This window comes from Bufo gargarizans, chromosome 6, assembly GCF_014858855.1.
Source record: "Bufo gargarizans isolate SCDJY-AF-19 chromosome 6, ASM1485885v1, whole genome shotgun sequence".
NCBI lineage: Eukaryota > Metazoa > Chordata > Amphibia > Anura > Bufonidae > Bufo > Bufo gargarizans.
In genome coordinates this window covers 258,564,581-258,590,899 of record NC_058085.1, presented here as the reverse complement: position 1 = coordinate 258,590,899, position 26,319 = coordinate 258,564,581, and the positions used below count along the sequence as shown (strand labels likewise).

The 26,319-nt window shown below is 42.8% G+C and overlaps 1 protein-coding gene across 3 annotated transcripts in view; it reads left to right on the top strand.

Moving 5' to 3' along the window:
• Nucleotides 1–24,330, top strand: part of B4GALT5 (beta-1,4-galactosyltransferase 5) — an 88,571-nt gene extending 64,241 nt beyond the window's left edge. Inside the window, exons 2-10 of one of the 3 annotated variants that reach the window (XM_044299322.1) lie at nt 9,807–9,944; nt 10,525–10,638; nt 10,753–10,874; nt 12,366–12,482; nt 20,113–20,300; nt 20,397–20,519; nt 21,139–21,240; nt 21,970–22,102; nt 24,025–24,330. In XM_044299322.1, coding sequence (XP_044155257.1) covers nt 9,807–9,944; nt 10,525–10,638; nt 10,753–10,874; nt 12,366–12,482; nt 20,113–20,300; nt 20,397–20,519; nt 21,139–21,240; nt 21,970–22,102; nt 24,025–24,060 — 1,073 coding nt within the window. In that variant the 3' untranslated portion in view covers nt 24,061–24,330. Of the gene's footprint in view, nt 1–9,806; nt 9,945–10,524; nt 10,639–10,752; nt 10,875–12,365; nt 12,483–20,112; nt 20,301–20,396; nt 20,520–21,138; nt 21,241–21,969; nt 23,370–24,024 lie in introns of those variants that run through there. The other 2 variants (XM_044299324.1, XM_044299323.1) reach the window with 2 other exon arrangements.
• The last annotated feature ends 1,989 nt before the right edge of the window (nt 24,331–26,319 follow it).

The window sequence follows — 26,319 nt, the reverse complement described above, 5'->3', positions numbered from 1 at the left end:
GCAGAATAGAAAATCGGTTGGTAGCTCCTCACCAAAGGGTGGCACAGCCCGAAATAATATGATGCAGCTGGATAAATATCTTAAATCTCCACCCACATTAAGCAAGACGAGAAGTAACCAAAAGCACTCAATGCAGATGGAGGACTGTGAAAATCAATTAAATAGAGCAGGAGAAAACAGGGCACCGGAAGTGGACAATCAGATGTGTAATATTGACCTTAAATTAGCAGGTATACTGTACGCAGTAAATACAACCAATCAAGCATTAAGTACCCTAACAATTACGGTGGCAGCAGTACAGACCGATATCTCAGTAATTAGAGACGATCTAAATAAAATGAGGCAACGTATTAAGGAATACGAAATGCTCAGCTCAGAATTGCAAAAAGACTCCAATCAGATAAAGAAAAGGATGGAAACAGTGGAGAGTGACAATAAGGCACAGAAGGAAAAATTGGCGGATTTGGAGGACAGATCTAGGAGGGGCAATCTTAAAATGGTGGGTTTTCCGGAAGGTGTAGAAAAAAATGATCCAACAGGATTTATTCAAAAATGGCTCTCGGATAACGTATCACTTGCAGAAGTAGCTTCATCATATACAGCGGAGAGAGCACACCGTATCCCAATGAGAAAACCACCACCAGGGTCAGCACCAAGACCATTGTTAGTTAAAATGGTTTCCTCAAAAGACTGTGATCATATTCTCAGGAGGAAACGAGAGATACAGACGGTGGAGTACAACGATGCTAATATTGAAATATACCCAGACTTTTCTAGAGTCACGCAGGATAAAAGAAGAGAATATAAAGATGTGAAGAAGAGACTGATACAGGCTCAATTAAAATATTCCATGATGTATCCCGCGAAATTACAGGTTATCCATGGAGACATTGTTCACTTCTTCGCTAACCCAAGTGAGGCAGCTGAATGGATGGACTTAAAGGGCTTTAAATAATGTATCTGCAGCAATATAGGGAGGAGCTGGGGGGGGGTCGACGGTGTTGGGGGGGGTAGCTCAATGTTAGAGGCCTATGAGTCACATTCAGCGACTCGCAGGTCAGTATGAGGGTGGGGGGGAGGGGGGTATCTTATTTCTCCGCTGAGAGCTGTTGGGGTTCGGGGGGATGCCCCTCCCCTTCCGCCCAGCCCCGCCTCAAAGTTAGGAAATAAAAAATAAATAAATAAAAATATATATATATATATATAAATAAAAATGTCTAGAATATTGACATGGAACATTCGCGGATTCGCGGATAAAATCAAGAGGTGTGCTGTGTTTGACTTAGTTTCTAGACATTTACCAACCATAGTGGCCCTGATAGAGACACACTTAGATGAAAAAGTGGCGGCGTTTGGCGGAAGGAGATGGGCCTCTCATGAATATCATTCGTGCTACTCTATATACTCTTGCGGGATTAGTGTGTATGTTCTTAGACAGGTAAACTATGTACCAATAGAACAACTAATCGATCATGAAGGTCGGTATATTTTTCTCTATTGTGAGTGGCAGGGGCAAAGGAGTATAATTGCATTTATTTATATCCCACCTCCCATTTCAACATATGTGTTATGTAAATTGATGCAATATATCTCGGCAAGAGAGGAGTGCCCGCTGCTGGTGATGGGTGATTTCAACTCGGTCATGGACATTAAACTAGATAGGACATCCACCATAATTAATTACAAAGAAAACACTAGTTCCAACACGCTATTATCCAGAATGAGTACTGGCACTGGTCGATATATGGCGGTCTCTTTATGGTAATAAACAGGTATACTCATGTTTTAGTAATACATATAGGTCCATGTCACGAGTTGATCTGGCCCTCGCCAGCCCCGGGCTTATAAATAGGGTTAAAAAAATGAACTATGAAAGCCATGGTATCTCGGACCACTCCCCGGTTACTGTAACATTGGACAGTAATAATAAATCTAGTAAAAACAGAATTTTAAAACTTAATCCCCACTAGATTACATTAATAAAAGATGTGGATAAGATCAACGAGGAAATTAAACTCTTTTGGAGCGATAATATTAACTCAACACATATACATATGGTTTGGGATTCCTTAAAGGCATATCTGCGTGGCTTATACTCACATCGAATTAGGAAACAGAAGAGTCTCTTTGCACAAACTCAAAAAGAAATAGAAGATTCGATTGATCGGATAATGGGTGAGATTGTACAGATTAATACCCCTGAAAAACAATATCAATTAAAAAAAGCACGGGAGGATTATAAGCTATATTTATATAAAAAAGCACAGAATAAATTGTTCTTCTCGGGGTTGAGGACCTTTAGCGAATCGGGTAAAACAAGCAGAGTATTATCCACAATAGTAAAAAATCAAAAGAGCAGTAATAACATTAATGGAATTAGGACAGAGGCTGGAAACATTTTAAGAGACCCTGATGATATCCTAGGGGAATTTACTTATTTCTCTATGATATATCAGGCCGGACCTACAGATCAGGGAGGAAAAATAGATGAATATCTAGATAATATCAATATCCCTGAATTTGACCAACAAGATATAGACTGGTTGAATAGACCCATTCAACTGAGCGAGTTACAGAATACGTTGAAAACTATTAACGGTAATACGTCTCGAGGGGCGGACCGCTTCCCATTTGAAATATATCGGAAACATGAGGGAATTATCCTTCCCCAATTGTTGGAGGTATTAAATCAATCATGGACACGGGGATCTCTACCCCCCTCATGGATGGAAGCGACGATCACATTGATTCTAAAAAAGGGGAAGGACCCGTTGTTAGTTGAGTCATACCGCCCCATTGCTCTGTTAAATACAGACTATAAAATTCTCGCAAAACTGTTGGCCAATAGATTGAAGGTTGTAATCCATAAAGTTGTCCATGAGGACCAAACCGGGTTTATGCCTAAAAGGAATATTCAGGATAATGTACTAAGGGCCTTCCTGAATGTTCAGATGGGGAGGGGGGAGGACTGCTCCATCCTGTCTCTTGACGCCTCTAAGGCGTTTGACAGGGTGGAGTGGCACTTCCTCTGGGGAGTGATGTCTAGAGTGAGGATGGGAGAATATTTCTCTAGATGGGTCCAGGTTCTCTATCGAAATCCGGTCTCTAGGGTCCGAGTTAACGGGGAGTATTCCCCTTACTTTTCACTGACTCGGGGAACACGTCAAGGATGCCCCCTCTCCCCTTTGCTTTTTTCGTTGTTCTTAGAACCAATGGCATGTAAAATTAGAGCAGATAAGGAAATACAGGGCTTCGGATGTGAGGGAGAGGCCGATAAAATAAGTCTTTATGCGGACGAAGCTCTACTATTTTTGGGGGAGGGGCATAGGAACCTACCCAGGGTTATGGACTGTATGGATGAATTTGGATCCTTATCTGGATACGAGATAAATTGGGAAAAATCAAATTTTCTCTCACTGAGACGTCCTGTCCCACCGGGTTATAATTATCGGGTGAGTGTTTTGACCCCAGCAGAATCGCTACTTTACTTGGGTATCCATATAGGGACTAAGTTGGAACATTATGAGAAATTGAACATACTCCCAATAATAGACAAGGTTCAGGACAAAATTAGAACATGGTTAAGGTTACCTCTGTCACAAATAAACCATATTGCGCTTATTAAAATGACATTATTACCAATGTTACTATATGTACTTAACGCAAGCCCAATAATGATAGAAGATAAGTCCTTTAATAAATTGGAGAACCTCTTTAATGAATTAATATGGGGGCGCAAACGAGTTAGAATCAAAATACAGTATCTTTATAAAGAAGAGGGTGGCATCTCCGCTCCCTTTTTAAAAGGATACTATCTGGCCGCACAGCTAAGATGGTGTGTGAGGAATCGAAAGAATAAATGTATACGGCTTGTTTTTGGGGAGAACTGTAGACCCTGGGAAGACGTTTTCTCTATTCTTGAGAAAGGCCCCTCTGAGAAGAAAACAATAATAAATCCTTTCAGAAAAATGCTTGAGTACATTTGGCAACAAGTTCGACGTATGGTCGGAGTGTCCCAAGCGGTTCAATATACCCCCTTGTGGGGGAATGCATACTTACCACAAATTAAGCAAATGGGTGATGTTAGTTATTGGGAAAAACAGGGGATATATTTAATTTCACAGGTTTTAGATAAGGGACAGATTAAGCCCCTAAATGAAATTCTTCCGGATATTTCAGCAACACATAAATTTCGATATGCACAATTACGACACGCTATACATTATACGGAAAATAAGAGGTATTTAGATATTGTACAGAATTCTTTTTTAGACTTCTGCTATGATCTGACGCTAAATACCTCTAATAAAATAAGAGGGGGATTCGATATATGATGAGAACAGGTTGTACTGTATAGAAATGTATTTAATAATATGATATTTGATTTGATACAATGTAATCATCTGTGTCTTTACCTCTTTTTTGAAAATAAAACAATTGATTATAAAAAAATAAAAAAGAAACAACGATATGGCGATATCGCTGTTTCCAAATAACCGCCGTATTTGGTGACGTCATAAATCTGTGTCAGCCCGCCCCTGCATAGTGCATATGCGTACCATACATATTACTTCCTGCAGCGGCCACCCCGTCTCCTCCTTGCTCCCATATTCAAATCTCCGCCCACTGGCCGAGCACAGGAGCGAGGCGCGAAAAGTCAGTCAGCAGTCCGTGTCCAAGCCAAGGTGGGGGAAGAGGAGTGAGAGACCCTAACAGCCCAGGTGTCAGAAATAAAGGTTGTACTGTCTATGTCTTCTGCGGCCCTAGGCCTTCCTGCAAGCTGCACTGCACGTGGTGATGGAACTTGATAAACTATAATGTCTCCCTGTTGCTCCCATACAGGAGCAACAAGAAGACATTACTGCATGGGGGCCACAAGACATTATTATATTGATGGTGGAGGGGTTGCAAATTGTTGTCCCATACAGTATAATGTCACCTTGTGGTCCCCTTACAGTATAGTTCCTAAGTCCAAACAGTATAATGTCTCCTGGTGGCCCCATGCAGTATAGTGACTCTTGTGGCCCACTGCCTGCCGAGCGGCCAGCCCATATAGTATATAATGTCTCCTTCTGCCCCGCTGCCTGCCCATACAGTATATAATGTCTCCTTCTGCCCCGCTGCCTGCCATACAGTATATAATATCTCCTTGTGGCCCCCATACAGTGTAATATGTGCTTGTGGCCCCCATATAGTATATCTCCTTGTGGCGCCCATACAGTATAATATCTCCTTGTGGCCCCCATACAGTATAATGTCTCCTTGTGGCCCCCATAGAGTATATAGTATGCTTGTGGCCCCCATACAGTATAACGTCTCCTTGTGGCTGCCCCATACAGTATAACGTCTCCTTGTGGCTGCCCCATACAGTATAACATCTCCTTGTGGCTGCCCCCATACAGTATAGTGTCTCCTTGTGGCTGCTCCATACAATATAATGTCTCCTTGTGACTGCCCCATACAGTATAACGTCTCCTTGTGGCTGCCCCATACAGTATAACGTCTCCTTGTGGCTGCTCCATACAATATAATGTCTCCTTGTGACTGCCCCATACAGTATAACGTCTCCTTGTGACTGCCCCATACAGTATAACATCTCCTTGTGGCTGCCCCATACAGTATAACGTCTCCTTGTGGCTGCCCCATACAGTATAACGTCTCCTTGTGGCTGCTCCATACAATATAATGTCTCCTTGTGACTGCCCCATACAGTATAACATCTCCTTGAGGCTGCCCCATACAGTATAGTGTCTCCTTGTGGCTGCCCCATACAGTATAACGTCTCCTTGTAGCTGCCCCCATACAGTATAACACATCCTTCTGGCTGCCCCCATACAGTATAACGTCTCCTTGTGGCTTCCCCCATACAGTATAACGTCTCCTTGTGGCTGCCCCATACAGTATAACGTTTCCTTGTGGCCCCAAGTGTTTTTTTATTCTAAATGTGTATTTATTGCGATATATATCGTTATCGAGATAAAAAAAATTATATCATAATGGTGGGAATAATTTTTATATCTTCCAACCCTAACTCACTTATGCTTCTAGTGCACTGTCTAGATCTCAGAAACCTAGTCTTGGTGCATTTTCTGTATCCTGAGCTTCTAGTGCTTGCACCCCTGGGTCAGCTGCAATCTACACCATGTCTCTCCCAGGAAGTAGCAGTCCTTTTGCTTTCCTGCAGGGAAGGCCAGATCCTGTACAAGGGTTAAAGGGTGAATACCAGAGGAATTCCCTTAGGGTTTAGCCCAGTGCCAAACCGGTTAGTTGGCACAGTGGGTCCAAACTTGCTGATCCATAATAAGTATGAGGAAGTGAGGAGTATATAGTAGAATGTGAGGGAGTCAGATAGAAGAGGTGTCTAATATATAGTAGAATGTGAGGGAGGTAGAAGAAGTGAGGAATATATTGTAGCATATAAAGGAGTCAGATGGGCGACGTGAAGAGTAATTGGTGGGAGTATTGGGAATTTCCTTAAGAGGTTGCATTGTTTCAGACAGTCCTCCGCTATGGTTTATGATCGACGGTAGATCCTGGAAAACACAAGGTAACTGCAGCTCTGGGATTACAATGAAAAGAACAGGTTTTCTCTGGGGAAGCTTGACCTTGTTTTTCATTTGCAGCAAGGTACCAGGCCGTCCCTCTTGACTTAATTACTTAGAGCTAACGAGTAATTTCTCACGCAGTTCTTGGAGTAACATGATGTTACAATTTCATTGAGTAGAAGCGATCAGTAATTGTAGCTCTGGAAACCTCCTATAGGTGATGACATTCCAGATGTCAGGATAAAGACTTTTATCTGCCGACATATGGGGTCATTTATCAAACTAGTGTAAAGTAGAAATGGCTTAGGCTTCTTTCACACTGGTGGAAGCAGGGTCCAGCAGGCTGTTCTGGTGAGGGAACAGCCTGATGGATCCGTGCTAACTCTAGCCCACCGTGCCACCAGAAGTCCGCTCCGGCTCCCATTCACTATAATGGGGGCAGGCCTGAGGTCCAGCAGCACGGCAAACAAGCCAAGAAGCGGCTGGACAAAAACCGCAGCATGTTCCCAATAGTGTTCATTGTCTTGTATGAAGTACTTGGAAACATTTCTGGTGTATTTTCCATGGTGTGTGCTGTCCACATGTGTAATACCTATTACACAAAGCATTTACTGACCCAATTGCTATACATCTTTCTGACTTATTTAGATGAAGGTATCTCTAACATTTCAATTGGATTGACACATCACTTACTTCTACATGTATCTTGTGGTAAACCTAGTAGAGTAGAGACACTTAGAATACCTCAGAAGCTAAACGCACAATGGCTCCCCCCTGAGATACTGGTATTCAGCCCCCGAAAAAATTGTTACTCACCTCTTTCCAAGCCAGCAAAGATCTCCTGCTGGTGACTGGTTATTCTTGTCAGCTGGCATATGCCACTGTTTGGTCTGACATCTTTGCCTGCATATCATTGCACTGCCTATTGCTTGTGTATGGACTCTGGTCATGACCTTAGCCTTGCCTCTGGATTTTGCCTTTATCTGGCTACTTCTAATTGACATCTAGTTCTTGTTGTTCAACCTCCATGTTTTGATATCTGGCCTGTCTTCTATGTACAACTTCATCTCCTCCTCTGGCTGGTTCTCCTGGTGACGAACCCTTGCACGATCCCTGGTTTTCGCTCTGCTTCTGCTCCAGATGTTCCTAGCAGTGTATCCACCAACAATCAGTGACTACTCTGGGTACTGTGAGAAAGAAATCCAACTGGAGAAGTCCATACTGCAGGTTTAAAGGGCATCTGTCAGCAGATTTGTACCTATAAAATAGGCTGGCCTGTTGCATGTGTTGACAAAAATGAAATTGTAATATATGGTGGAAAAAAGCCTCTAGTAGCGTTGCCGTTACATCCAGAGGCTCTGCCGCATCCTCTCAAATTTGATTGACAAGGCCAGGCAGTGAAAATACCATCAAGCCTGGCCCTGTCAATCAGGATGCAGCAGTTGCAGAGAGAGCAGAGCCTCTAGGTGTAATGACAACACCCTTGTTGCTCCTAGAAGCTCATTTGCATATATTAAACTTCATTTTTCTCATTAATGCAGGCATATATGTACATGGCACCAGCACAGATGCCTTCACGTGCACATGCAACAGGTCAGCTAGTTTCATAGCTGCAAATCTGCTGACAGATGCCCTTGAAAGGTTAAAAAACAGGGAGATTCCTTGGACTCTGCACTTCAGTGTAGCCAGGGCCAAACTCATTGCACTTGAAAGATCCACTTTTCCCAGTGACAATTGGAATTTGGGGGTTACTATCTCTTCTTGGGGAGAGAGCGCCTTAGTCTGCATGAGGAGACTTATAGGCCATACATGCTCCTCTGGAATTCTGGGAAAAAAAGGTATGCAAGTGAGCTCTTAACAAGCTCTGCCTCTAATGCCACCAGATGTAAGACAGCTATCCGTCAAGTTGGGTTGAGGTCTGAGGACTGTGGGGGCCAATCCAGCACTTCTACTTCATTGTCATTGAACCATATCTTTACCAATCTCAACATATGCTTTGGAGCTATACTCACATATAGCTCAACATTGAGACCACCAGCATTCCTGGTCAAGTATCCATGCTTTTGGCTGTGAAAGAACCCCATATAATCAGGCTTTTTCCACTGAACTTGACAGTTCCTTCAATTTCTCAAACCATTAGCCCCCCCCCCCCCCCCTTGTTTCTTCCAGACCCATTTGCACCTATCAGAGCCCAGTCTTTCGACTATTGTCTGATCACTCCAAATCACTCCAATCTTCTATTGTCCAGGCTATTGTCAAGGCTTCTTAACCTTTTTCAGGCCACCATTCTATACTTGTGTAATGCGCATTGCATGGTGCTTGCATGGATGTCTGTGATCTCACTATTACGAAGCATACTAGCCACCTCCACTGCCGTGTTTGTCGCGCCAGAACTGATAGACATTACGATGAGCCGACTTGTTGACTCTGATATTTTGCCGGGATGTCCACCTCTTGGCTTTGGAATGGAAGAACGAACTTCATTTCATATTCTTCCACCTGTCATGGCACTCACATGATGCAATTTGGCAATTTTCTTGGCCGAGATACCGCTATCTATGAGCTGAATAATGCTGTTTCTCTTTTCTTGAGAAATCCTCTTCATGGCTGCTCCTCAATTCAAACCAGTGACCTTTCGCTTGGGAATCAACCTAATAACACACTGAGCTATTAGGGAATGTGAAAACAGGTTGTCATTTGTAGTATTTAAGAAGAAAAAGATTGTTCCACACAAGGAGCAAACATCAATAGTAACAATGCAGTTGCATGACAAAAATCTGCATAACTAAACATATGCTAAATAGTTGCAAGTCCAATTTATGTATACGTTAGCCAAGATGATTGTCTATAAAATAATGGTAGTCTCGCGTTCAAAGCTGTAGTGGATGGTGAGATATGGAGTCTGAAAGTCAAAAGTTCAAAAAATTGTTACCCTTTTGCTCCTCTGTGTAAGTGTCTCATCATCATCACCATCTTTTCCCTTTATTACCTTTGATCAGCGGGACCAAACTCAGTCCTGAATATCCCATAACAATAAATGCACACATTTTCCATACTAGTACAGAGCTCTAAAAATGAGTAAAGTATGAGCACACAAGGCTAATAATCACTTTTGGCAGTCTGTGAGGAGAATGTGAGGATCTGATTTGGCACCCACTGATATAGGTTGGAAGAATATTCCCCACATACTGTAAAAGCCTTTTGCAAATGTACTTATAGGCACACACTTAAGCATTTGTTATTCTTGTTCTGTCTCCACAGTAAACACTTACCTTTTCATGATGCAAGCTCGTGGGATCCTCATCCGGAAAAACATGCGGACGATAGGAGCCCAGGTGTATGAGCAGGTGTTGCGTGGAACTTATGCTCTGAGGAATAGCAGCAGCATTAATGAGACAGGTTGGTATGCTAGCTCTGCAGTGACACATTGAACCCCCACCATCTCTGGCCTTTTTTTTCATAAAAGTTAATACCACTCAATTGAAAAGGTCAACACAGAAAGAATCTTTAGATTTCTGCTTTACAATTATTAAACATCACAACTATTCACCCCCATCAATAATAATTTCAGTCTGAGCTGCTTTGCAGATGTGGATACTGCATTTTTTTCTACATGGAGTCACTTGGTCATTCCAAGTGAAGCAATCTTCCATGACCTGCAGTCCATAACCCAAGTGTTCTGTAGACTATGATGCTTCACCTCTTTAGTTTTTCTTTAGTAAGAAAGTTTCTACAATCTGTGTTATGGAGCATGAGGCAGGACTTGTCCAACATCTCAGCTAAAGGGAAGTTATAAGTTGACCATACATCACCTCACATATAGCATGAAGTAGTGCAGAGAATCTTGGTCAGCCAGCAAGTGTGGATTGTAGAGTTTCCAGTGACCGGAAAGGACAATTCCTGGTTAATGAGAGGAGATTCCTATGTGTGTACAGAGATGGTGGCTTATATCTTTTTGATGTTTTTCTTGTCTCTTCAGAGTTTCCTGATTATTTTAACAACACTGAATCATTTATTCAGACAACAACATTCCTTCCACCAGACTTCACTTACCTCCCTCATCAGCCGTGCCCTAAACGTCTACCCTTCATGAGTAAGTCAGCGGTGCCTTGTTTCTACCACTGTCAGGCTGCCAATCCAGGAATGCTGCTTTGGAGTTTAGTTCCCTTTTACTTGTGGTTTATGTTCTTGTTGTATTGATATTTAGAAGGTCCAGTCAATGTGAACATGAGTGAGGTGGAGATGGCTGATATCCACAAGCAGTTTGCCAAGGATTCCATCAAAATGGGAGGTCACTGGAGGCCGAGTGATTGTATTCCACAGTGGAAGGTAAAGGTCCTTTTCCACAGGCAGATTCTCTGATTCAGTGCTGATTGACTATATGCAGGTTGATTGGCTTTAATTTCCACTGTTCAGTGACTGTAAAGAAGGTGATTGAGAAATCGTTAAAGGCTATGTACACCATTTTTTATTGCATTTTACTGATTTTGGGCTAAAAATCATTTTTTTCAATTGATCTTTATAAAAAAAAGTCAACAGTTTTTGTTCTACAGGGTTAAGTTTCAGCCTAACTGCAGAGTATCTTAGTTTCAGTTTTATACTCAATGTATAGCCTTAATGAGTGTTTATGAACTGTCAGGAATTTCAAGATAAGGGCTATACATCGAGCCATCAGAGCAGCAACCTGACGGTTTCCGTGTGAGACTGAAAACAAGGTACTGTCACAGACGTTCCCGCAACAGATGGCAGGAGATCGGCGAGATTGGCAACACGTGGTTTGATCTGACATGTTTTCCGCTTGGATCAAATGACGTCTGTGCTGTTTTTGGTGCTTACCACACCTTCTTTCCCCAGGTGTGGCTATTATGGTCATTTAACCTTCTCTATTTAGTGTTGTTTCTCCCACTATGCTATATGGTTTATAGCTTCTGTTGGAGTTGTGGATAGCTGGTGTGTGGATATCGACTGAGTTCCTGGTGCTGCCAATTGAAGTTAAGTGTTTTCTTTCCCTTTTGTATTTTGTTCGGGTTATTTTGTGTCTTGCATTTCCCTGTCATTTGTATTAAGGCCTGAGGGAGACTCCTGTTCGTCCTTCCTGGAGGAACAGGTTGTCTCAGTCCTGACATTAGTATCAGGGTCCTATAGGGTCAGATAGGACACTAGGTATTCCGGTGTATGAACTTACCTACCTCTGGGGTCTGTTCATACTGGTAGTTAGTCAGGGGTTTTACTAGGAGGTGTCCATTTCCTTTCCCAAGTTTCCAGGCCTATTCCCTTTCCCTCCTATGTTCGGTGTGGTGTTTCCCTCCCACACCCGAATGTGACAGATACTCTACAGACAGACTGAGATGTAACCTTGTAGAACAAAAGCTGTTGAAAACTTTTATTAACGACTGATTAATAAAACATATTTTTTTGCCCAAAATAAGTAAAATGCAATCATAAAAGAAATTGCCCCAACATTGTTCATAGCCTTTAAAGCTATTGCTCATCTCTTCTCATACATTTTACATTATATCAGCAGAACATTCCTTGTAAACATGCAGATATTCTGCCGACAAAGGAGCAAAAGTTCTGATCAGCCCAAGAAATGAGTGTTTGCTTGTTTGTTAGCTGATCGGTGGAAAGTTTATACAGGCCAGTAATCGGGAATTACCATTTGTAGGAACTTTCGCACACATTATTATCTGCTTGTGTACAGTATATGACAAAAAAGTTGACAATAATAGTTTTATAATCTGATCCGTAGGGAAGAGTCCAGAGTCTGTAGTGTAGTAATGGGGTGCAGTATTGACATGATATTCATATATGTTGATACAGGTGGCCATTCTCATTCCCTTCCGGAATCGTCATGAGCATCTTCCAGTTTTTTTTAAACATCTGATCCCGATGCTGCAGAGACAGCGCTTACAGTTTGCCTTCTATGTTATTGAGCAGGTAAGTGATCCATAGAGTAGATGGCCTTTGTTACTCCATAACAGTGAATCCCTCTGAATTTAAAAGATCAACATAAAAATAAACTTCAGATTTGTGCAATGACATATGCTCATTACAAATATATACTAATATACTGTGATTTTTCCTTACTTTCATTTGTGAAAAATGTGTGTATAAATCTACAATTCATGGCACTCCACAGTTACCATGCAATTAATTAATATTTTATTGTGAATACATTGCATCCAAATAGCGATCTAGATACATATAATGTATTTGTCAATTGTAAGGAAGCACTGAACCGCGTGGGCCGTGTGGCAATGTCATTATGAGTGAACAGCTTCAAATGGTCCTTTTATTTTACTGCAGTGATTTTAGAGTACATTCAGATGCTGGGGTGCAGTTAAAAAACTATATCTGAAAAACTAATAGGCCATCAGTATCTGAACTGGGGGGGGTCTGACACCTTATGTCAAAGGGAGTAGTAAAATAGACTGTGCTGTCTGCGTTCAGTGCCAAAGCTATTCAAATGGCCTATCCTGAGAAGGGTATGCAACCACTTTAAGAGCTGCATCCTATTTCTCAATTTTTTTATTATTTGCTTAAACAAGACAACTCCTCCTCCTAGCGATCAGCTGTAGGTCTTCATTAGACAACCAACCCCTCCTCCTCGTAATCAGATGTAGGTTTTCATTAGATGACCCCCTCATCCCAGCGATCAGCTGTGAATCCTTATTTGAAAACCCCTCTTCCTATTGATCAGCTGTAGGTCTTCATTTGACAACCCCTCCTATGTGAGATCAGCTGTGGGGTTTTAATAGACAACCCCTCATCCCAGTGATCATCTGTGAATCCTCATAAAAAAATAAAAATAAACATCTCCTTGATATCAAATGTGGATCCTTATTTGAAAACTCTGTGTCCTAACGATCAGCTGTGCATCCTCATTAGAAAAACCTTTCTTCCTATCAGCTGTAAGTCTTCATTAGACAACTCCTCATAGTGACCAGCTGTAGGACTTCATTAGACCTTTACATAACCCATCCTCCTAGCTATTAGCTGTAGGTTTTCATTAAGCACCCCCCCCCCCCCCCCTCCTTGTCATGGTATTGCTGACAAGCACTATGAAAAATATAGTGCCTCAGTCCATTTTGTCTGGTTTTCAGATAGTTGTTTAATTTTCTTGTTTTATCAGACACAACGTATCTCTACAGATTATTATAGCTTGGCAGGAGGTTAAGTGTTTTATAGGTTTGGTATATATATTAACATACATTAACATCCATACGTGTTTAAATTCGGCAAACTACTGCACAATCAACTTTAGTTACATTGTCCACAGAGATTGCTCTGCACGACGTCTCAAATTCTTCCCGTAATGCGGCCAGTGTAGCTGGTTTTTGTACAATGTACCACATCCTATAGGGTTTCCCACAGATAAAAGTCAAGGTATGTTAAGTCGGGAGAACGAGGTGGAATTTTCACACCATCTGTTCGTCCTATCCAACGTCCTGGCAGAATATCATCGAGATAGGCTCCCATATCTCGGTGGTGCGCCGTCTGCCATCTTGCTGGAAGTAAAATTGCCTGTCTGCATAAAGCGCACAAATGACCAGTAAAACAGATGTGTGAAGCCACTCAAGGTTCACTTGGTCGATGACTGTGCATTCAAAAGACACTGGTCCAATTAAATCCCTGGATGATAGTCCACACTAAACATTGAGCCCTGGTAAATTGACTGCTTTATCCACATGAATGTGAGGATTATCTGAACCCAGTAAACATAATAATGGTGATTTACTGTACCATTTAGTCTAAATTATGCTCCATCAGACCAAATCATTTTTCCCACAAACTCCACATCCTCATGTACCATGTGTCAAAATCACTCACAGAACTGCATTCTTCGATCAGGGTCATCATCATTCATGGCGTCTAATTATCTCTGGATGTAAACTTTCCAATGTGCTCTCTTAAAGGGTTTCTACCACCAGATTTGGTCCTATTTAGCTGACTGACACTAGCGATGTGCTAGTGTCAGCAGTCCATAACACTGTTCTTACTTATCATCTGTCTGCTGCCATTCACCTTAAAAACATACTTTTATAGCTATGCTAATGAGCCTCTAGGTGCTATGTGGGCGTCATTAGCACCTAGAGGGCTCTGTCCACTAACCATTTCAGCCGCCCATCGCGTCCCTCCGCCCGCCCCGCTCCTGTTGATTGACTTGAAACTTCTCAGTATCTCGTACCAATTCCCGCGCCTGCGCCATGCGCTTCTGTATTCGGCGCAGGCGCAGTGAGTGAATGCCGCGCTCCTGGTGCCGGCTTCCTCACTGTAATGTAGTTGGCGCAGGCGCAGTGAGGAAGCCGGCACCGGGAGAATACAGAAGCGCACGGCGCAGGCGCGGGAATTGGTACTCGATACTGAGATGTTTCACGTCAATCAACAGGAGCGGGGCAGGCTGGAGGGACGTGATGGGCGGCTGAAATGGTTAGTGGACGGAGCCCTCTAGGTGCTAATGACGCCCACATAGCACCTATGGGCTCATTAGCATATCTATAAAAGTACATTTTTAAGGTGAACGGCAGCAGACAGATGATAAGTAAGAACACTGTTATGGACTGCTGACACTAGAACATCGCTAGTGTCAGTCAGCTAAATAGGCCCAAATCTGGTGGTAGAAACCCTTTAAAGGAGTGTCCGGGCTTTTAACCTCTTAGTGACCAGCCTGTTTTGGGCCTTACCAACCAAGCTGTTTTCTTCCCTTTTTCATCGTCTAGTTCCAAGAGCTATAACTTATTTATCTTATTTTTAGGTATAGGTAACATAATATCTTTATTCTCTGGGTCAGTACGGGTACAGTGATACCAAATACATATAGTTTTTTTTTTCTGTTTTACTACTTTTGTTCAATAAAACCCCTTTTTTTTTTAAAAAGGAATAAAATCTTCCCAAGACTCATAACTTTTTTATTTTTATTTCTTTTAAGTTGTATGATGGCTTGATTTTTGCAGGACGACTTGTAGTTTTAATTGGCATCATTTTGGAGTAAATGACACTTTTTAATCGCTTGTTATTAAGTTTTCTTCAGTGGCAACTAAAATTAGCAATTCTTTTTTTTTTCTACTTGTGCGGGTAGTTATGGACATGGTGATACCAAACATATGGGGGAGATTATTATTTTTTTTGCAATTTTCTTTATTGAAAAGCGTATATTTTCAAAGAAAAAAAAGCACATTTCTATTTTTAGAGAGGCACAGCCTGCTGGAAACTACTCAAGGCTGGTTTGGGGCCTACATCAGACCAGCCAGCCAGCTTTCACACACATCGGCACCCCGTGATTGCATTTGCAGGGTGCCAATGGGAGACAGAGGGAGTCCGCTCCCTCTTTCAGCCCTTAACATGTGGTGGGTGCCATTGCCCGCGGCATGTAAAGCGTTAAGCAGCCCGAATCGGCACCCCTGCCGATCCGGGCTGTTAGAGCAGTCATGTGAGAGCCGGGCCCCCGCTCCCCGTAATAAAGCGGCGGCCCAGCATAAGGCCCCTTAGTGACTGCCGTAAAAAGGCGTATGGGTGGTCACTAAGGGGTTAATATTGATGAACTATCCTCAGGATAGGTCTTTAATATCAGATCGACAGGGGGTCGGACAACCGGCACCCCCGCCGATCCGATGTATAAGGTGACAGCACAGCACGTGCCGTCTCCCGTTTTTTTTCCTGCTCGCTGCTGCTTTGCCATAGACAACAGCAGTGAGCAGGAAGAGAGGTGGGAGACGGCATGTGGACACTGTGAGTGACTGCTGCAGAACACAAGTCAATACATACCTCCCAACTTTTGAAAAGACGGAAGAGGGACACTAAGGCCCCTTTCACACGGGCGAGTATTCCGCGCGGATGCGATGTGTGAGTTGAACGCATTGCACCCGCACTGAATACCGACCCATTCATTTATATGGGTCTGTTCACATGAGCGGTGATTTTCACGCGTCACTTGTGCGTTGCGTAAAAATCGCAGCAAGCTCTATTTTGTGCGTTTTTCACGTAACGCAGGCCCCATAGAAATGAATGGGGTTGCGTGAAAATCTCAAGCATCCGCAAGCAAGTGCAGATGCGGTGCGATTTTCACGCACAGTTGCTAGGAGACGATCGGGATGGAGACCCGATCATTATTATTTTCCCTTATAACATGGTTATAAGGGAAAATAATAGCATTCTGAATACAGAATGCATAGTGAAATAGCGCTGGAGGGGTTAAAAAAATAAAAAATAAAATGTAACTCACCTTAATCCACTTGATCGCGTAGCCGACATCTCTTTTGTCTGTCTTCTGAGCTGTGTGCAGCAACAGGACCTGTGGTGACGTCACTCCGGTCATCACATGATCTTTTACCATGGTGATGGATCATGTGGTGACCGGAGTGACGTCACCACAGGTCCTGTTGCTGCACACAGCACAGAAGACAGACAGAAGAGATGCCGGGCTACGCTATCAAGTGGATTAAGGTGAGTTAAAAAAAAATTAACCCCTCCAGCGCTATTTTACTATGCATTCTGTATTCAGAATGCTATTATTTTCCCTTATAACCATGTTATAAGGGAAAATAATACAATCTACAGAACATTGATCCTTTCACAGAAGTTCGGGTTTGGGTACCAAACATGCGCGATTTTTCTCACGCGAGTGCAAAACGCATTACAATGTTTTGCACTCGTGCAGAAAAATTGTGCGTGTTCCCGCAACACACCCACACATTTTCCCGCAACGCCCGTCTGAAAGAGGTCTAAGTGCGGCGTGGCAAATTTTTTCCGCCCTAGGCCACACCTTTGACTCCGCCCAAACCATAAAACTAACATGACACCTAATCCCACCAAGTCCCCTAAATGCCCCCATGTAGTAACTATTGCCCCTTTATGCCACTACACAGTAGTTATGCCAGCATCCTTCACAGTAGTTATGACCAGATATGTGCCCCCTCACAGTAATATGCCCAGATACAGACGTGGACAAAATTGTTGGTACCCTTTGGTCAATGAAAGAAAAAGTCACAATGGTCACAGAAATAACTTTAATCTGACAAAAGTAATAATAAATTAAAATTCTATAAATGTTAACCAATGAAAGTCAGACATTGTTTTTCAACCATGCTTCAACAGAATTATGTAAAAAAATAAACTCATGAAACAGGCATGGACAAAAATGATGGTACCCCTAGAAAACACAGAACATAATGTGACCAAAGGGACATGTTAATTCAAGGTGTGTCCACTAATTAGCATCACAGGTGTCTACAACCTTGTAATCAGCCATTGGGCCTATATATATGGCTCCAGGTAATCACTGTGTTGTTTGGTGATATGGTGTGTACCACACTCGACATGGACCAGAGGAAGCAAAGGAAAGAGCTGTCTCAAGAGATCAGAAAGAAAATTATAGACAAGCATGTTAAAGGTAAAGGCTATAAGACCATCTCCAAGCAACTAGATGTTCCTGTGAGTACAGTTGCACATATTATTCATAAGTTTAAGATCCATGGGACTGTAGCCAACCTCCCTGGACGTGGCCGCAGGAGGAAAATTGATGACAAATCTAAGAGACGGATAATCCGAATGGTAACAAAAGAGCCTAGAAAGACTTCTAAAGAGATTCAAGGTGAACTTCATGCTCAAGGAACATCAGTGTCAGATCGCACCATCCGTCGTTGTTTGAGCCAAAGTGGACTACATGGGAGACGACCAAGGAGGACACCATTGTTGAAAACGAATCATAAAAAAGCAAGACTGGAATATGCCAAACTACATGTTGACAAGCCACAAAGCTTCTGGGAGAATGTCCTGTGGACAGATGAGACAAAAATCGAAGTTTTTGCCAAGGCACATCAGCTGTATGTTCACAGACGAAAAAATGAAGCATATCAAGAAAAGAACACTGTCCCTACTGTGAAACATGGAGGAGGCTCTGTTATGTTCTGGGGCTGCTTTGCTGCGTCTGGCACAGGGTGTCTTGAATCTGTGCAGGGTACAATGAAATCTCAAGACTATCAAGGAATTCTAGAGAGAAATGTACTAGCCAGTGTCAGAAAGCTTGGTCTCAGTCGCAGGTCATGGGTCTTGCAACAGGACAATGACCCAAAACACACCGCTAAAAACACCCAAGAATGGCTAAGAGGAAAAAATTGGACTATTCTAAAGTGGCCTTCTATGAGCCCTGACCTCAATCCTATTGAGCATCTTTGGAAGGAGCTGAAACATGCAGTCTGGAAAAGGCACCCTTCAAACCGGACACAACTGGAGCAGTTTGCTCATGAGGAGTGGGCCAAAATACCTGCTGAGAGGTGCAGATGTCTCATTGACAGTTACAGGAAGCGTTTGATTGCAGTGATTGCCTCAAAAGGTTGCGCAACAAAATATTAAGTTAGGGGTACCATCATTTTTGTCCATGCCTGTTTCATGAGTTTATTTTTTTACATAATTCTGTTGAAGCATGGTTGAAAAACAATGTCTGACTTTCATTGGTTAACATTTATAGAATTTTAATTTATTATTACTTTTGTCAGATTAAAGTTATTTCTGTGACCATTGTGACTTTTTCTTTCATTGACCAAAGGGTACCAACAATTTTGTCCACGTCTGTATGTACTCCTCACAGTAGTTATGTCCAGTTCTGTGCCCCATCACAGTAGTTATGCCCAGATACGTGCCCCCTCACAGTAATTATGCCCAGTAAAGTGCACCCTGGCAGTAATATGCCCAGTAAAGTGCTTCCTGGCACTAATATGCCCAGTAAAGTGCCCCCTGACAGTAATATGCCCAGCAAAGTGCCCCCTGACAGTAATATGCCCAGCTGTGCCCCCTGACAGTAATATGCTCAGCTGTGCCCTCTGACAGTAATATGCCCAGCGGTGCCCTCTGATAGTAATATGCCCAGCTGTGCCCCCTGACAGTATTATGCCCAGTAAAGTGCCCCCTTCACAGACAGTAAAAATAATAAACTCCACATACTCACCTCTTTCAATTTGCAGGATAACAGGCAGAACTGAATGTCTTTTTTCAGCCTTACAAACTGTGTTGCAGTGTAGAGCGCAGACAGGGGGAGGAATGATGAGCAGGGAGCCGATGGATTCATTACAGGCAGCTGTCTCTGCTTCTTATGGAAGCAGGGACAGCTGCCAGGAAGCGGGACATACCTCGTCCATACCGGAACCGTGGGACAGCCACTGAAATCCGGGACTGTCCCGCCGGATCCGGAATGGTTGGGAGGTATGTAGTTATACTGCTATGGACTACGACCGTCATAGTTAAAAGCAGTCAAAAATCAGCCTTAGACTACCCTTGCTCCTAGTGATCTTCTGTGGGTTTCATTAGATGACCCCCTTCCCTTCCCCTGTGATTAGCTTTGGATCTTCATTAAACAACCCCTTTAACTGAGAGCTATACAATCATGTTCATGTACACTTTCTCTGACTGTTACGTATCAATAATGGAAGTTATTGCCCAGCCAGTAAAATATAGTAGATTAAGTATTAGATGATTATGGGAGGTGTAGTGGGTTAGGGATATCACTAACAGCTAAAAGAGGCATTAGTATTTGTCATGGCCATACTTACCGGTATTATTTTTTTTTCTGCAGACTGGGAATCAACCATTTAATCGTGCAATGCTCTTTAATATTGGCTTTCTAGAGGCCATGAAGGACCTTGACTGGGACTGTTTGATATTTCATGATGTTGACCACATTCCAGAGAATAACCAGAATTACTATGGCTGCCAGAACATGCCTCGACATTTTGCATCTAAGTTAGACAAATACATGTACCTGTAAGTTTCCATCGTGTAGCTCACTGCCCAACAGAATGTCCTCACAGAAAATGGAGATGATATAACAGTGATATGTTCCTTGCTCTCCTCCCACAGGCTGCCCTACAAGGAGTTCTTTGGAGGTGTTAGTGGTGTGACCGTGGAGCAGTTTCGTAATATTAATGGATTCCCCAATGCATTCTGGGGTTGGGGCGGGGAAGATGATGACCTTTGGAATAGGTAATATAATTTGCAGATGCTCACAATAGATGTGGGGTGTCCATTGTCTGGGACCAGGCTCGGACTGGCCCACAAGGGTACAGGTAAATCCCCTGGTGGGCCCCTGAGCAAGGTGGGCTCCTAGTCTCCCACGCCCTGCACAAGTGGCACATTGTAGGCTTACTGCACTACATACATATATTCAATGTACAGTACCTCAACCAGCCTATGTCCATATAAAAAACTTGATAGATTAACTCCCCAGTTTATAGACACAATCAGAGCTGAGATGACTTCTAGGTAGAGAGGAAAGCTAGCCAGTGTCCTCTTCTCCCCAAGACCTACCTTCTCAAAGTTGCTGCACGGGCCCCCATATTTAGTCATCTGGTAGCATCTTGCTGCTGTGTGATCAGGTAATATTTGAATGTATCCTTACGGTGGGCCCCCAAAATAAATTGTACTAGTGGGCTCTAGGCACCCCAGTCTGACCCTGTCTGGGGCCTCTTATTAATGGGAGAAGCAGCATTTCTTGTCAACAGCTCATGGCCATGTTGTCACCAGTGGTGCGCAATAGAGCTTTCAAATGTAAATAAGTTGTAGTGTTGGATCCCTAATTGATGTTTTCATCATCGAACCACAGGGTGCACAATGCAGGGTACACAGTGTCGCGACCAGAAGGAGATATTGGGAAATACATGTCTATCCCCCACCACCATCGGGGAGAAGTCCAGTTTCTTGGACGGTAAGTGCTGTTTAGAATTATTGGTGATATTACTTATATAATTGAGATAAAGAGGCCTGCTGTCCCTCCTGGATCAGTGGTATGTGAGGGGACACTTGACCTTAGGATAGGTTTACATATGCAGCACAAACTCAGTTCTGTTCCGGCAGAGGAGCAGACTACCGGAGGTTACCATACCCAGCATACCCAGATACTGTTGCACACCTCCAGAACCCCATTGACTATAATGGGAGCCGACATGGATCCAGACAGTTTCCGGGATAAATGTTGGCTTTCGGCCAGACAAATACCCCTGCATGCATTATTTTTCAGGCCAAAAGTCTGCGTTTACATGGAATGATTATCAGGACAATTTGTTTACATTTAGTCCTCCATGATCTGCAGGATTTGTCTTCTTCAGGCTGCAGACACTATACTGTACCCACCTCACCTTACGTTGTCAAACCCTGTTATACCATAGTGTAATTAGCTTAGAGCTTGGGTCTGACCATTTATTTTTACCACAGCAGTAAATACTGTTAAAAACTAACTCCCGTTAATGAGTTACACTCACAACCTTTACATCCATGTAGAAAGCATTTATTGTCTTAGACTTTATACTCTACCTACACAGATAATTCACAACATCTGGTGCACAGGCCCATATATAGAGAACATATTCCATCCCAGTATAGGGCTGTGTCTCCTCTGCATCTGTTTGCCATAACAGTGACACTTGTCTTTCCTCAGGTACGCTCTGCTCAGAAGGTCTAAAGAACGTCAGAACATGGATGGCCTCAATAACTTAAATTATTCCCCAAATATCACATATGATGCCCTGTATAAGAACATCACTGTAGATCTAAGCCCTGAGTTAGCTGTGGTGAGTGATTACTGAGCTTGGTCAGGACCTCGCTGCTTTGTCCTCTCCATCACTACAGGATGTGTGTGAAAGATTAGGACACCATGGTGAGCAAAGATCCCCAGACCTTGGACAGTCTCAGGATCAAGTCCTTCATTTTATGAAGGCCCCAGAACAGACAATTTTATGTACAGAGAAAAATACACTCCCCGTCGCTGTTTACATGGATGTCAAGCTGCTTTTTCTTCAAGATGTCTGGTGACAGCAGACAGTATTAGGGGGTCTGCATCCATTTCATACAACTACTGTAGCTCTTTGAAGGTCAATTAATATCTTCTTATTTGGTTTAAATTGTAGGGATTGGTGCATTATGTAATTACTGGGGTTGATAGGGAACCCCATATATTCCTCAATGTGAAGGCTCCTTCCGCCAGTGCTGACTGTTATGTATTAAAGTGCTGGTGCTGACCCCAGTTTTCCGTTTGTTGCCCCCTTCATTATCTATTGTAGGGTTTGGCTTCTCCATTAGACTGTCAACCACCAGGGGATTCATATGCTGGTGCTGATCCTTTACATACAGTCACATGATAAGGCCAACTTTCATGCTAGACATGGTGTGCAGGTGTGGACAGAGGGGTCAATTAGAAATTGATGGGGGGGGGGGGATCGGTGATGTAAATGCAGAAATTAGCAGGACATTGAAAGTTGATACACTTTCAGCAAGACACTGCAAGTGGAGGCAGTGATTATCTGTAAATTGGATGTGGATGAAGGAATCAACATCATAATTGGTGGACGCAGAGGATTATTCGAGGATGAATGCAATAATTAACAGGTCATTATGGGTGGACACAGGAATCAGCAGGAGACTGCTTGTGGAGGCAGTGTGTGACCGGAAATTGGGTGTGGATACAGGGATCAGCAGATCACTATGCAGGGGTCATCTGGAGATTGGGTATGGGCACCGGGATCAGCAGGACAGATTATTGGATAAACCAAGGGATCAGCAGGACATTGGGGGTGCACCCAGGGATTAGCATGTGTGACACAGTGAGAGGTCTGGGAAAACAGGTATTTTCCTCCCAGCATGTGCTACTGGGCTAATTTACAGCCAGGTGAGGTCAAATACCAGACCGGATTTTAAATACCGGTCCGGGTTTGGGACACACCTAGCTGTCCTTAAATAGGCAGCTGGGCTCAGAAGCCATGTCTCTGTGTTGGGATCCGGGAGCCTTGTGTCCGGATGAAGGCTTGCTACCTCTTTGGCGTGAAAACAGGTTGGTGCTGCTATCAGCAAGGACTCTTTGAGGCAGAATTGCCGCATGGTGTGACTTTTTGTTTGAATATGATTGCTTGGTTTGTCACCTGCCTAAAGTGTGAATAAAACACTGAACTGTTTCATCCAAAGAACTTGTTGTTGCCTCTATACTGCGTCCGCTAATCCTGTCTACCAGAGCGAGTCCCCACACATGTTATTGGATGGTCAGTGCAGTGATCAACAGGATAATGGATGAGGTACAGTAGGACTGGGTGTTTTCTTGTTGCAGTCTCGAGATCATTAGGTCTGTTTTGCTGTGACTCTTTTAGGGTGACTATCCCACAGTTTGTTTAAAAGTTTTGGTGCTTATTCCTTTACATTTAAGGTGGAAGGTTGTTGGGACATTCTCCAATTAGTCACGATATTTGTGGAGAGTCCTCACTGCTTGATAATGCCATACATGATCTTTTTAGCAGTTGAGGATCATCTGTTATGGGATGTCCAGAATCACTGAAATGCTGGTTGGAAGGGCATGACTTGCACTGAATTGTAAAATGTGTTTATATTCTGTTCTTATTGTTATATGTCTTTCTATATTTTTATATTCATTTATGAATCATTTTTTTTTCAGTAAAATTCATGTTGACAAAACCGTTCATGATAAGGTGCCTCTTTCCTTCAACAGAGCCATACTGCAACCCCCTCCCCAAATAGAGACTAATGTGGAACAAACGCACAGGACTAAATTGCTGCTCTGGATGCTGGAGATGTGTGTCCCAACCTTAGGCACTGCGCTCCTGATACTCTAAAATGTGTTCATTATCACATCCTAGTCTAATTTTCTCTCTGTGCCATAAGCATCCAGTATGTATATATCAGTAAGTATGTAGATCATATACGGAGTGTGACATCAAGACTCTTACAATCACAGATAATACGGCTACGTGTGGAATTGGGCATGTGGCTTTATACAGTACAGACCAAAAGTTTGGACACACATTCTAATTCAAAGAGTTTTCTTTATTTTCATGACTATGAAAATTGTAGATTCACACTGAAGGCATTAAAACTATGAATTAACACATGTGGAATTATATACATAACAAAAAAGTGTTAAACAACTGAAAATATGTCATATTCTAGGTTCTTTAAAGTAGCCACCTTTTGCTTTGATTACTGCTTTGCACACTTTTGGCATTCTCTTGATGAGCTTCAAGAGGTAGTCACCTGAAATGGTTTTCACTTCACAGGTGTGCCCTGTCAGGTTTAATAAGTGGGATTTCTTGCCTTATAAATGGGGTTGGGACCGTTGTGGAGAAGTCAGGTGGATACACAGCTGATAGTCCTACTGAATAGACTGTTAGAATTTGTATTATGGCAAGAAAAAAGCAGCTAAGTAAAGAAAAACGAGTGGCCATCATTACTTTAAGAAATGAAGGTCAGTCAGTCCGAAAAATTGGGAAAACTTTGAAAGTGTCCTCAAGTGCAGTCACAAAAACCATCAAGCGCTACAAAGAAACTGGCTCACATGCGGACCGCCCCAGGAAAGGAAGACCAAGAGTCACCTCTGCTGCGGAGGATAAGTTTATCCGAGTCACCAGCCTCAGAAATTAGAGGTTAACAGCAGCTCAGATTAGAGACCAGGTCAATGCCACACAGAGTTCTAGCAGCAGACACATCTCTAGAACAACTGTTAAAAGGAGACTGTGTGAATCAGGCCTGCATGGTAGAATATCTGCTAGGAAACCACTGCTAAGGACAGGCAACAAGCAGAAGAGACTTGTTTGGGCTAAAGAACACAAGGAATGGACATTAGACCAGTGGAAATCTGTGCTTTGGTCTGATGAGTCCAAATTTGAGATCTTTGGTTCCAACCACCGTGTCTTTGTGCGACGCAGAAAAGGTGAACGGATGGACTCTACATGCCTGGTTCCCACCGTGAAGCATGGAGGAGGAGGTGTGATGGTGTGGGGGTGCTTTGCTGGTGACACTGTTGGGGATTTATTCAAAATTGAAGGCATACTGAACCAGCATGGCTACCACAGCATCTTGCAGCGGCATGCTATTCCATCCGGTTTGCATTTAGTTGGACCATCATTTATTTTTCAACAGGACAATGAGCCCCAAACACACCTCCAGGCTGTGTAAGGGCTATTTGACCATGAAGGAGAGTGATGGGGTGCTGCGCCAGATGACCTGGCCTCCACAGTCACCGGACCTGAACCCAATCGAGATGGTTTGGGGTGAGCTGGACCACAGAGTGAAGGGGAAAGGGCCAACAAGTGCTAAGCATCTCTGGGAACTCCTTCAAGACTGTTGGAAGACCATTTCAGGTGACTACCTCTTGAAGCTCATCAAGAGAATGCCAAGAGTGTGCAAAGCAGTAATCAAAGCAAAAGGTGGCTACCTAGAATATAACATATTTTCAGTTGTTTCACACTTTTTTGTTATGTATATAATTCCACATGTGTTAATTCATAGTTTTGATGCCTTCAGTTTTAATCTACAATTTTCATAGTCATGAAAATAAAGAAAACTCTTTGAATGAGAAGGTGTGTCCAAACTTTTGGTCTGTACTGTATATGTATATATCATACTCAAATATTTAGCAGAATTTTAGTACTTCAGTGCAGGGGGCAAAATGGTGGCCATCGCCAAGAGGGTCACGTACTTTATGCTTATAGAATAGTGACAGGTACTGAGAATGACTCCCTCATACAGGACCGGAGCAGTGATACTGTGCACTGCCTAATCATACAGAACCAAAGCAAAGGTGATGTGCACTGTACATACAATGGGATGCAAACGTTTGGGCAACCTTGTTAATCGTCATGATTTTCCTGTATAAATCGTTGGTTGTTACGATAAAAAATGTCAGTAAAATATATCATATAGGAGACACACACAGTGATATTTGAGAAGTTTAAATGAAGTTTATTGGATTTACAGAAAGTGTGCTATAATTGTTTAAACAAAATTA